General features: G+C 56.1%; 1 protein-coding gene across 1 annotated transcript in view; it reads right to left on the bottom strand.

Annotated features, from left to right (window-relative positions):
• Window positions 1-5,799: 5,799 nt before the first annotated feature.
• Window positions 5,800-13,962, bottom strand: part of SNX29 (sorting nexin 29) — a 58,720-nt gene continuing 50,557 nt past the window's right edge. Inside the window, exon 23 of the mRNA XM_061549577.1 lies at window positions 5,800-9,004. Coding sequence (XP_061405561.1) covers window positions 8,890-9,004 — 115 coding nt within the window. The 3' untranslated portion in view covers window positions 5,800-8,889. The remainder of the gene's footprint in view (window positions 9,005-13,962) is intronic.

Below are 13,962 nucleotides of genomic sequence, written 5' to 3'. Positions count from 1 at the left end.
ACGGGCACCGTTACGCGCACACACAGCTTGCTGCACGGGCACCGTAACGCGCACACACAGCCTGCTGCACGGCCACCGTTACGCGCACACACAGCCTGCTGCACGGGCACCGTAACGCGCACACACACAGCCTGCTGCACGGGCACCGTAACGCGCACACACAGCCTGCTGCACGGGCACCGTAACGCGTACACACAGCCTGCTGCACGGGCACCGTTACGCGCACACACAGCCTGCTGCACGGGCACCGTTACGCGCACACACAGCCTGCTGCACGGGCACCGTAACGCGCACACACACAGCCTGCTGCACGGGCACCGTAACGCACACACACAGCCTGCTGCACGGGCACCGTTACGCGCACACACAGCCTGCTGCACGGGCACCGTAACGCGCACACACAGCCTGCTGCACGGGCACCGTTACGCGCACACACAGCCTGCTGCACGGGCACCGTAACGCGCACACACAGCCTGCTGCACGGGCACCGTAACGCGCACACACAGCCTGCTGCACGGGCACCGTAACGCGCACACACAGCCTGCTGCACGGGCACCGTTACGCGCACACACAGCCTGCTGCACGGGCACCGTAACGCGCACACACAGCCTGCTGCACGGGCACCGTAACGCGCACACACAGCCTGCTGCACGGGCACCGTTACGCGCACACACAGCCTGCTGCACGGGCACCGTAACGCGCGCGCCCGGAGGGACACTGCTGCACGACAGCCGAGCTTCCGAGCTTGTGTGTGGCTCGGACAGCTGTTGAAGGGGAGCGGCAGTGTCGGATCACAGGCGGGGGGAGAAATCGCCCCCCTGCCCCCCTTCATCTTGAGACTCTAAATATCTGCACTTTATTCATGTTTGTATACATGTGTGCTGAACTAGTTTCGCATCGTACGTCGCCAACAGTGCTCATCGGAGGTGCGTGGGAAGGACAACAAACTAAACACCAAAAGGTGAATGTGTACATGCTCTTCTTACAAATGTAGGGGCCCTGTCTTTTTTTAAGGTTTTACTTTTCTGGACCGCCTCTTGCCGCACCGCAATGGAAGCTGTGGGATCGAGAGGCGGCCCGGGGCGCGTGGCAGCGCTCTTGGAAGACTCGAGCCGGTCGTGAACAGTATCAAGCACCGAGGCCAAAAGGGAGACGCGTGCAATCAACGTGGTTACCACGACCGCCCGCTATGAGATATGGGTCAGAAGCACGCGGTCATTCGCAGAACACGTGGAGCAAAAACTGTAAAGAAGCATTGAGAGAGGAGAGGCGGACGCTTGGAATCACAACGAGACAGAAGGAGGAGATTAGAGGACGTCCGTCATGTTCAGTGCGCAAATAAATAAATAAATGACGCGTCCAGAAGTGTGGGTTGGGCCTGCAGGACGCGCCATGGCTCGAAAGGGCGATGGTCGAGAATAATAACGGGGCGGCACCCAAGGAATGAAACGCGGCATTCGAGAGGTCATCCACGAGGAAATGGGGCGATCACACCAGATGCGTCTATTACACACACACACTACAAGATCAATACCCATGTATTTTACTTGGTTGTCTCTGCTCGGATTTGTAATCGCGTCGTTGCTGCACTTTTACGTTATTTATTTGGTCGTGTTGGTGACCCCCAGGTCACTCTTGCAAATGAGACTCTCCCCTTGTCTCTCGAGCTCCCACCTGGTTACGCAAATGAAACTTGAAACACGAGATCCCGCGTGGCTCTGAGCAGCGTTACCCACGGGGCCAAGCAGCAGCAGCAGCGACCGAATGAAAACATCTTAGCCAGGCGGTGGTGCCTCCACATGCGGCCTGTCGGCCAGCACTGTGGAGGAAACAGCAGCGAGGGTTGGTGGATCACCACACGAATGTCACGAAACTCCCTTCCCTGTGGGCGTTGAGGTGCCACAGCCTGGCTCTGCCAGGAGAATGCGGCACGGCAAAGTGTGGACTCCACTCGTTCCATCTGTACAGGGTAGAATGACGCCCACTCACACGAGGGGATTTTTTCCGGGTGCTCCGGTTTTCTTCCACATCTAAACATCCCTTACTTGGCTGTTGACAGCTTCATATATAGAGGACCACAGAGCTTGGCTGCTGCTCGTATCTGTGGTTCCTCATCCTCCTCATTGAGCCTCTGAGTCGTCCTCTCTTTCAGAGTGACGAGCGAACGCTGTGCGGCGGCGGTGCAGCGTTACAAGTCGACATCATTGCTATTATTCTGAAGCAAACCGCGGGACAGCGATAAAGCAACCCAGGCTCTGATCGCCATAAGACAAAGATCTCTGCATTGTGCTGATAGCGAGCACCCATGGAGGAAGGCACGGCACACCACGCCCTGTGTGCCGTCTTTGTCTCCCGAGTGGCGATGTTTACACGCCGCACCAAGTTCTCGTTTGAGCCCGAGTTGACCTGGTGGGGGTTCAGGCCCAGTTCAGATATTTGTCACCGATGTTGGCAGTGAATCAACCTTGAGTCGCCGGGTTCGTAGAGCAGCGCGCTAACCACTGCGCCACCGCTCCCCACACACGCGCACATCGCGGTGTGTATGGACGTACACAAGCACACTGCTGCAGGTGTTCACACACACACCACTCGTTCCCTTCCCCAGGCTCTATCGCCACGTCTACCCCGAACCAGTTCCCGTCCAATACAATCGCCGCCCATAATCACTCCGCCACTCGCGGCATAGCAACTGTGCGCAGTCGCCATGGGAACCGCCTCCTCCTTCAGTGCTGGGTACCACGGAGCCCCGCCCCTACCCCCTCCCCAACAACCTGGTGGTGATGCTCCTCCGAGATTGCTCACTCCGAGGTTCGACTCGAGTGGTGGTGGGGGGGGGGGGGCAAGGTCCAGGGACGAGGCATGCGGCGGGGGGGGGGGGGCACGGCGGTCGAGGCGCTGATTAATGCCGCGTGTGTCCGTGGAACAGTGCAGCCCGTGGAGTCGTGCGTGAGCACAGGCCAAGGTCGCCCCCTCCCTTTCCTCCACCAGCCACCCAGAGAAATCCTCCTCACCGACTCGCAGCACCCACACACGCACGACGCACCTTGTCACACAACACCTGGACGGAACACAGCCACACCTGCACCTGAATACCCACAACACATCGGCTACCAGACGCGCACACTCACATTCACACACATACAAAGATCCCCAGTATAGCCTTACCAAACTGTTGGGGCAAGTGCTGTTCGTGAGCACATATGAAGGCCGGTACAGCACACGACGGAATGGGTGGCCAGCACCACGCCTTTGTCTTTCTCGTGGCGATGTTTTACACACCACACAAATACTCCTTTGAGTCGACCTAAAGGAAGCCCCAGGACCGGTTCACATAATTTTCACTATTGGCCGTGAGCAAAAATCGAACTCGCTTCGTCGGGTTCGTAGCGCAGCGTACTAGCCACAACACTACCACTCCCCACGCACACTAGCACACGCACACATGAGGAAACATACGTACACAAATACGTGCACGCACACACACACACATCTTTTTTTTCCCCAAGCTCACATGACCTTGCTCAATTCAAGAAATGCGTTACACTCTTTAGTAGTGTTGTTTATGGCTGGCCGTTTCACGTTTTGGGCTTTGGTCCCATGCTCAGGAGCTGTGTTTAAATAACTGCTGTCAGGGGCGGAATGATCCACTCGCTAAACCCATCCTATTACGCGTTTTTTGTCATGGAATTGAAAAAACGGAGCCAAAAAGAGCCGAAGTAATTTTGACGCGAAATGTTCAAATGCCACTTTTGTCTCTTCTTCAATTCAGAATAATTCATCTGAATTCATGACATCGCGTGCAAAGTGGATGAAACTTCCACGGATTTCTTCTGCTCTGGTTAAAAAAAAAACGATCCCCCAGAATCCAGTGCAAGGAAGGAGGCAGTGGGCAACCTCTAGGGGACACGGCCAGAAATACAATAAAAATGAAATAACCGAGATCCCCTGGCTTCAAATCAAATCAACATCGCGTCCCCTAATAAAATGGGCAGCTCCGCAGGCAACGGATGAGCCGCTGTGTTGAGTTGCAAGGGCCTCCCCTTGGGGCTGCGCGTATTTAACTGTTAAGAGTCATTACTGTGGCCATTTAGAGACCTCCGCACGCACGCACGCGGTGAAACAGGTGCCACTCCAAACCACCAATTACACGAATGTCACGCTCGCAAAGCCCCAGCCTGGCCACTTAATGGCACGTGAACACCAGGAGCGCTGCGCGTGTTTGTCTTGGGGTCTTCTCATCGCGGGTTAGGGTTACAGGTCGGCGTTAGGGGTTCAGGGGTAAGATGGGTTAAGTGCTTGGGCTTATGGCCACCCACTGGTTAAGAAAAACGATGAGGGTTAGAGATTACGGTGTAACGCGTGGATTCGGGTTGAGGCCAGAGATGAAAGTTGTAATGATGCCTGGGTGAGGGGGGTTTGGGGTGGGAGTGATTGTTGGGGTTGCGATACAGGACATGATTCATTCAGGTCTGTCGTGGGATACACAGATAACCCTTCAGGAACAGGTAAAAACCGATTGAAAGAGGGAGGCTCTCTCAAGGGAGATCGGAGTTTGAGTCATCACAGCTACACAGAACATTCCACAGGGACGGTGGGTGCAGTGAGGATTCTGGAAACAGGGTTTGGGATCTGATTATGGTTTATGGTTTATGGTTGCAATGATTCTAGATTTGATGTTGAGGACCATTTTAGTTTGTATGTTGAACTTCTTTCGCGCCGAACGTAGCCGCCCGTGCTCATCGAAGATGCAGGGAACGGACAACAAAAATCAGGGCGTGTGGTTGAGATGATGATGCTGAAATCAGGACGTGCGGTCCTCTGATGAAGGCCACCACTGCTGCCGCACGGGCCTTCCTCTGCAGGCCAGCAGAGAGGGAGCTGGGCCACTTCTCGTGGAGCCACTGGGGCCACACTCGCCGAGAGAAAGGTGGCGCCGCGCCTCCTGGAAACAACAACAACTCCTCACTGAGTTCGCGCATGGGGGAGTGTCGGGTACCGTCACACGTGCCCAACGAGTCCGCGTCTCCCACCCCGAAGAGACGTAGAAAATAGAATCACGCTCACTTTAGCGAGGAAGTCACTGCTACACCAGGTGCACAAGCAACGTTTTTAGAGACGTTTACCCACACAGGTGCTTTGTTTTTGTGGGGCTGATGGGAAGGCCCCATCTCTTCGTAGCACGCTCGAGGTTCGGTAGCTTGCCACTTTCACACACAACCGCCGTTCGCCTCTGGCAGTGACGTCACCATGGAGATTGTGCCAGACTAGGTGCACTAAGAGCCGCCATTCACCACTAAGTGGTGGTGACTTGACCACGGCGCCTGTGCCAGGGCAGGTGCACATTGAGGCTGCATTAAGTCTCAAAAGGCTCGCTGACAGGTCATGGGGCAGACCCAGGTGCCATAGGTCGGCTGACTCAGATGACGAGCAGATGCACCAGCTGTGCCCCCGACTGTGCCAACTTCCTGCATTTGATCCGCCCGGCACTCTGCTCGTCGTTCCGAGCGTCGCTCCTCTGGCCTCCATTATTGTTGGAGGGTGAATGCCTCCAACTGCCCAGTAGCGTCCTTCACGAACCTCCTCCTCACACACACTCGGTCTGTAAAACAAGTGGATAACATACGAACATAAAAGTCCTCGCAGAAAGGCGCCCGAGTCGGGAACTGGACCTGTACCCAGACCCCCGTTACATCTCACTGCGAGTGTTGCCTCTGCGCCACCACCACCCTGCTGCCGCTTCACATGCGCTTGCCGCTCACGAGGGGCGAGAAATATGTGACAAACGGCACCAACTGCATCTCCTTTTAATAAACAATTTTATTGTCATTATTAATGTGAACACGTAAGACTGCGTACATATTGAATCCTCTGTACACCGCGCTAGATCATCCTCGGGCCCAATCACCACAGCCTGCGCTGTGAGCGAGCGAGCCTTCGCGCCAGCTACCACCACCACCACAAAGAGCCACGTCTGTGGCACAGCCGGCACGGACTGCCCAGCAGGAGGCCAGGCGAATGCCACCCACGTTGGCGACGCACAAAGACACTTGGTCCATGGCACAAGGTTGGCGCTCAGTGAGCCCCGTCAAGACGTGATGCACCTCGTCAAGACGTGATGCACCTCGTCATCGTCGTCACCACGTGCACGGATAAACCCAAATACTGAGCTGTAAAAAAAGTGCACTTTCCATTGTGAAACAAAATAATAAACGGAGTTGATATAATCCGCAGTGTTTGATAAAGCGAGTCGCCCGCCGCCCTCGACCAGAGTTGTGGGGCTAAATTATTTCCCGCGATCGCGAAGCAAGGCGACACCCCAGCCGCGGCGTGTCGCCTTCAATCAGTTCTGCTGCCTCGGCTGACATCGGGTGAGCAGCGTTAATTAAGCATCGTGACGGACGCTCCTCAGAGATCTGCGGAAGCTCCAGCTCCCTTGGCGACGGTGCCAACGGCCAAAACTCCCCTGGTCTACCCCAGCAATATTTGCAACATCAGCTGCTCATTTCAGGCCCAGGTGACCTAGAGGGCATCACAGATGACTAGGTCAACTTCACTCATAATCCAGAGAACGCACGGATATTTGGAAAACGAGTATTCGCTCATCCAGTTCATCTGCTTGAACAGGAGAGCAAACGCGAGCGACTGTCCGCCACGTGCCACTGGCCCGTGCGGCACTGCAAAGGTCGGGGCCTCAATTTCCTCCCATGGCCACTTTCCCAAATTCACCCTCACCTTGCTGGAGCCCACGCGGGATACTTTGCTCAAGCCTCGTATCCTGAAATCGCACACAGCACAGAGACACAACAGCCCTGTCTCGAGCACAGAGAGCAGAGAGGATGAACTCTGCGGTTCAGCAGCCATGGGAGAAAACCGGAGACTTTGGTACTAACTAAAAAGAAAGTAAACCAAGGGCAGCCGTGAGGTTTTGCTGCTGGGCAACGTGTCGAGGAATGAAACAGTCCTGAACGGGTTTGATTTGTCTGCATGCAGTTACAGAAACACGTGCCGACACACACCACGCACATCACGTACATTCCCATAGTCAACAAGCACACCGCCTGCACGTGACTCGCACGTGACTCGCACGAGCTCATGCCGAGAGGTGCACTCACTCCAGCCTTGCTGGCTCACTCAGCCCGTCTCGTGAACTGAGACATCTCACGCGCTCTGTCCATTCTCAACAATTACCGCGCGGCCAAAGGCAGCCAAGCGAGCGGCGGGGGGGGGGGGGGGGGGTCAGACGGACGCCGCACCCAGGAGCCACCGAGCACCGCAGCTCCAGCCCGCTCGGTGCTCGCGGGGTTAAGTGCTTCAACGAAGACGCTCGAAAACGTCCGAGGGCCGGGCTGCCACAGAGACTGCCGCTCGCAACTGAGACGGACAAACTTCAGACAAAACATCACCGAGAGGCCTCAAACGGATCCCTGCCCCCCAAACAAGCAATTTGATTAATTCCCACAATTCCATTCTCAATTCTTGTTTTTACAGTTTTGTTCGATCCACTATCGTAAATTATGTAAACAGCGTATAATCTTAATAAATCGTGATTATAAATTCCCGCATGCGCAAGGCAAAGGACATGTTACTGTGAGTTAAGATTCCATTGAAATCTAGATAAATCATGTATTACTTTGTCTTATAATTTAAAAAAGTCAACAACAAATCTATCGAGCCATCGAGATGCGGCCGCCGCTACTCTATCCCACAGCCATCCCAGATCCCTGCTGCGCTGTCGGTCTGTGTCGCGCCACCCTCTCCAGCTCTCCAGCCAGCCGTGCCGTGCTGCACAGCGAATGAAAAACACCGACGGCCAGCCGACAGCAAGATAACCAACCCGTGTGCGGTGGGGGATAAGACATTTCATAATTCAGCACCGATGGAAACACGAAGGCAGCGGCAGCATTAGTCTGGGAACAACCCCTCTGGGGAGCTTAAGGAAATTAGGTTTTAATTGGCCGCTAAACGTTACAATCTGCTACTGCTGCCGACGCCACCGCAGAGGTTGGGTGCAGGCGCCGGACCGCGCGACCCATGCCGAGGTGGCAGTGGCGCCCAACAGCTGAGGAGTCGGCGAACGCCCCGGTAAATATATATCGTGGAAGTTTGTGAGCGGCAGGGTGGCAGCCCAGTGTTAGCGCTCGTGCCTCGCAGGAATAAGGGCCTGGGTTCCATTCCCGACTTGAGCACCCATCTGATAGGAGTTCGTATGTTCTCCCCCTATTTTGCGTGGGTTCACTCTGGGTTCTCTGGTTTCCTCCTTCCACAGCTAAACACACACAATGTAAAGTATTCGTCAAATCATTCCAATTCTGCAAAAAAATACCTGAAAATTACTCAATTAGAAACGCACAGCAGGAACAGCGACGGTCGCCGCGCGGTCGCCGGCCCCTTTGATTTGAAACGTCGCGCTCTGGCTGAAGTCTCCATTGGCCTGGCTCGGAGGTCGTGAACCCCGGTGACCCACGCCACCAGGCCACGCTGTGTGGGACGGCGCGAGCACGAGGCACGCGGACACGACGCCGTCCCGCTACCTCACTAGCGCGTGCTTCTACAAACGCCCACGCTCGTGAGAGAGCGACTGCCCTCCCGTCGGGTCCGCCGCGGCATTGCCGGTGCGAGGGGGGCAGCTCGTCCCCGCGCCTCGTCCGCCGGTACACCACTTTGCCGACGGGACCCCCGGCACACAGCGAATCTCGGTAGGTGCCGGCGGTGCCTCGGCCTCATGGTGAACGCGGGGATGGTGCCGGTGGGGTCTGCGTGAATAGTTTCAGAGAGTTCGCAAGCGGGGCTCCTCCTCCAGCTACACTCCTCTCTGACCATGCACGGTGGCCTTGCCCTCGTCCCACACCATCCCCCCCTACCCCCGCCGTGCAGGGTGTAGGCAGGGGGTCAGAGGTCGCCGCTTTGGGGCTCTGGGTTGCGCTGGGTGTTGTGCTGCCGACTGGGCTGGGCCGGGCCCCGGAGGCGAGAGCGCCCTGTCCGTTTCTCGCTCGGCTCCGCGTCCCTGGGCACAAACAACAACATCAACGACGACATCAACGACGATGATGACGAGAGCAGTGTCCTGCACGTGCCTCTGCTCCGCGCGGCGTTGTGGCCGCTCCCCTGGCTCGCACCGCCGTGTCGCAGGGTTTGTCACATGGAGTAAAATTAAACTGCTGGGGTTAAGTGAGCAACAAGAACATTTCGAAACAATTAAGCTATTATTCTCACAGGCAGCAAGAGAGGAAATTATGCGAAATTATGCGAAATTAATGCGTTAAACGTTAAATCGAGCAGCCTCAGAGGAAAATCAGACACTCAGATTACACAGCTGAGCTTCCTGTGTCCGGGCTCCATGAGCAGTGCTCACCTCGACGCCGCTCGCAACAACATCATCGTCGTGCTGCCTTACCAAGGTGCCCGTGTGATTACGTACACCACCACCACCGCCCCCACCGCCCCTCCCCACCAACCGTGCGCCGCCGCCACCGCCCCTCCCCACCAACCGTGTGCCGCCGCCACCACCACCGGCCTGTGTCAATATCACAACCCACGTCACTATGGTACGACGGTGGCAGGCGGGACGATGCGGCGCATTACACCGAGCCCCGCCTTCGCTAACGGTCAGCTGAGCGGGACCGGGACGCCGAGTGGGGGCCCGGCGTCACGTTGAACGGGGGAAACACCGACCCTCCGCTTGCCGGGTGACGTCGTCCGCGAACCGGCCGACGCTGACCGTGGTGCGGACGGTTCTGCGGACGGGTCGACCGCGCTGGTGCGCTCTGCTGCCCGGCGGCGGAGTGAGCGTACCCTGCGTGGCGGAGGTCCACACGACGTCCGGAAGAGATCGACGCTGCGCCGTTGAACGAATGCTGCGGAAGCATTGCGGCCGTCCCGAGCGGACCGCGGTCACAAGGCATCTGCTCTGCCAGCATATACCTGCTGCCAGTAGACTCGTCCCTTATACCTGCCGCGAGTACTCAAATCACATATCCGCTGCCAGTAGACTGGCATGTCTGCTGCCAGTATTTGAACGCACGACTGCGAGCAGTATCAACAGCTGCTAAGACGATGAGGCTGCAAGTAGCTGCCACGAGAGACAAGTCGTAGCGCTGTAAGATGAGATTGTGAGCAGCGTAGACTCTTCACTCAGGGTCATGAGAACCACGGGTGATGGTGTCGGCCACAGCAGAGCGAAAGCGCCAGCGAGTTGGGGCCGTCTCGGCTGGGCCCAGGAGATGAGCTGTGTCCGCCGTGACGAGCAGACAACGCCGCCTCGCTCAGGAGGAGCCGTGCACGGCTCACGGGGATTTAAGTTGCGTTACTAGCCGTGGGGAGGGGGTTCGTGCCCCCCCAAACGTCATCGGTCACATGTTAAGTCGGTGCGATGGACACGCGACGAACAAACATCTTCGTAATTCAGTTTGCGGAGGAAAGGAACGCTTCATTTAGAGAAAGTGGCAGCCGTGTCCTTGGAATGGAGGCCACGCGAATGTCACGCGTGCACCGGCAGGATCAGCGTCGGTCCTCTCCGATAACGTCAATTAGCGGAGAATACATTAACATTTCACCGGGGGTTGTATTGGATTCGGTATTGATGCGAGGGTTCTATTGTGCGTTGGCCTCGCAGTTCAGCTCCATGTGACCACGTTTCTTCCTCCTCCTCATCTTCCACACCTCCCCCTCTCCCCCCTCCCCGCCCGATCGGCACGTTCGATCAAACGGCGTCGCCCACACGTTAAACGAATGCACGACAATAACCGGAATTGCAAAATGTAACAGAGTCTTTCTGCGCATCGCGCCGCACGATCCGCTATACAGCGGCTGCGCATTGCTAAGCGGCGACTTATTCTCTCCGCTCTCGTAAGGGAACGAGAGAGGGGCTCCGCGGAGGCTCCGAGCGTGGGAAGCAGCGTCACTTCCATTCAAATCTGAAAGTCAAATGTGAAGAGGGAGCCGGCCGTTAACCCAGCAGCGTCATCCGCCTCCCAACCGAGGAGAGCGCACGGGGACAGCTGCCTCTGCCTTCCGAGGGATGGAGGACGCCAGCACAGATCCTGGCATAGACCTTGACACCAACACGGGCCCCATCGCCAGCACAGACCCCTCGGCCGGCATGAGACGCCGGCCAACCCAGGTGTGGCGCCATCAAGGCTCAATCATTAGATGTGAACGATTAGTGTGGAGTTTGCCCGGGGGCCTCTCTATTAAATAAACGACGCGGACGCCTGGGCGCGAACGTAAGGGTTAAATCTCCCGCTCACCGCGTGGAGCCAATTCCCTCGGCCACAGCCGCCGGCACCAAACACTCTCCGACAATTTTAGAAAATTAATTCTGGACGAGCGTTTTCCGATAGTGTTTCCAGGGCTCCTGGGAGCCCGGACTATCCCATCACTGATGTAGGTCGCGGAACCAGCTGCAACGGCAAGAGCAGCAGCAATAGCAACAACACAGCAGCAGCAGCAACGCAGCAACACAGCATCAGCACGGCAACAGCAGCAGCAATACAACAGCAACACAGAGTGCAACAGCAGTAAAAAAGTATAACAGCAGCTGTGCGATATTGATGGCAGCAAGGCTGTATCTCGCTCTCACCATTGGTCGGGCCAAGGTGAAGCACACGTGTGGGAGCGTCACCAAGGCCCGAGAGGCCTCACCTGGGCCCTCTGATGGGAGGGGTCAAGGTGGCGGTATGTGGAAAGGAACAGGAAGGAGGGCCCCCCCCCCCCCCATTGTGTTCCCCTCACTGTTCCTCTCAATATCTCAATCATCTTCACCATCTCTCCCGAGCTCCTTCTATTCTCACTCCTCGCTTGCCACCTCCGTCAAACAATCTCAGACACTGATCCTCCACCAATGTGGCGGGCTGCTCGGGTAGAAATTGAGGGTGACCTCCCATGCCCCGTGGGAGCAACCAAACGTAACCTCAGCAGCACGCGCGGCTTGCCGCCCTCCTGCCGGAGGACACGAGCGGACGGTTCCCCATGGCGACACGGCCCAACTCGGAGAGTCGGCCAGAAACGATCCCGAATTCGTCCTGTACTGACTGACACCCCGAGTCGCCCAGCTGAGTGGGGTGGGGGGGGGGGGCGCCCGGCCGTACGGGTAAACGAAGGCAAAGGCTCACTCCAATCATGATGCCGCCTGTACGCTCCGAGGGGTTTACATAATAAAGAGCGGTGACTGTAAGACGTGCGCTGAGACTCCACGCTCCGCTGGCGTGGCCAGTGGGCACATTACAGCGGCAGACAATTGATCTCTAATGGGCCATTTTCTTCACATGAACACCTTCCCTACGCAACTACTGGCGACTACCGGCGATTACAGGTGGCTACCAGCAACTTCACTGGCAGTCGTGAACTTCACTCAATGATTCCTCCACCCACGGCGATCGCTCGGGTCTACCAGACACTCACTGTTTTGTCTCACCCATACGGTGTTCAACCACCAAACTGCAAGACGCAACAACACACTCACCCACTCACCTACCTACCCACCCACTCACCACACTGCAGGTCAAAACTCTTCTCACTCTGTTTCTTCCCTCGCACTGCTCCGCTGTGGAATTCCCTCCCATCATCGTCTGTTTTCCCCAAGCTCGTATAATAACAATAATGACCTTGCTCAATAAAAAAAATGCATTAACTCTCAATCTACCAAATATTTGATAGCGCTGTTTGTCACTGGTTGTTTGACATCCTGGGCCTCAGGGCTTGCGCTTACTAAACTGTGTTAAAATCTCCAGACACCAAAACAAGATTTGCTCATCACCCGTGGTGCTCAAGCGATTGTGAGTGGTGCTACTGGCTAAATCGCGGTGGCCTGGGCACACCAAGGGGCGTAATGCGAGCTGTTAGGCTGACCGCCCGTGTAGCGGTGTACGCACACATTTTAACACTTTCACAGAGTTTTTTACATCTAAGAACCACGGTTGGGTGGCCTCCTGCTGCTTCTATTTATTAAAATAAGATACAATGAAAATTGAAACAAATAAGAGAGAGAGCCGCCAGGCGTGATATTGCAGTGGCGGAATGGCCGTTACATAGCGGCGCGTGGCGTGGGCCTCGAGTCGGCGCTCCGTCGCGGCCCTTCCCCGCATTGTCACCATGGAGGCTGCGAGGTGGCCGGGTGGCCGAGAGATCAGGGCACCGAGCCTGGCACTGGGGTTCTCACAGTGCGCAAATTGACAGTCGCAGCTCCGTTCACGATAAAGACGCTAAATTTGCTTTGTGACTTAATTTGGCTAGATATCTGCTCTGATAAATTAAACCGTGGGACCCCCTAGAGACACGATTAATCATTGCCGTTATTGAGGAGCGTTGATTGTTTCGTTATCTGCGTGTGTGCATTGCTGCCAAACGGGTGACCACTCAATCATCTTGCGTCGTCTTCCAAGTCGACTGTCAAGCTACGAGCAGCGTGGCTCTTCCATCGCAGGGCACGTGGCAACGTGTGGGCCCTCGAGTGCGTGGACCAGAGGTCACATGAAGGGATCTCAGATGTGACTCTGTGATATCCGTTCCGTGGGCCTCCTCCAAAAGAAGGGTTGCCACTGCTCCATGAGAGATCCAAAAGAATTCTCCGTCTGAAGAGGACCTGACGCCGATACCGCCGTTGCGGTGAGGTAAAGGAGAAACAGGGAAACGTCAACACGAGCATGTCTTGTACTCCGGTGCCGCGTAACCAGTCTGCCGCGGCAAAGCCCCAGGTGTGCCGCAGTGATTTTGTAATTATCGGGAAGAACCTCACAGTTCACGAGTCGAGCCAAAAAAAATCTTCGTATCGGTCAATGGCCGATCCAGTCTCCACCCACCACTGGATTGCGTGCTCAAAGCATTGCACCGCCATGGCACCAGCAGCATCCTGAATATCAATCATTAAATAAAGAAACCGCAAGAAAAAACAAAGATGGTGATTTTTTTTGGTTCAGTGTGCCACAACGATCGAGCAAGTTCGATAGTGTGTGTGGTTTCACCATG

The sequence above is a fragment of the Lethenteron reissneri genome, chromosome 10 (assembly GCF_015708825.2).
Source record: "Lethenteron reissneri isolate LAM-NWPU_2019-01 chromosome 10, ASM1570882v1, whole genome shotgun sequence".
Lineage (NCBI taxonomy): Eukaryota > Metazoa > Chordata > Hyperoartia > Petromyzontiformes > Petromyzontidae > Lethenteron > Lethenteron reissneri.
Note: the sequence above shows the minus strand (reverse complement) of the source record. Positions and strands in the feature narration are given on the sequence as shown.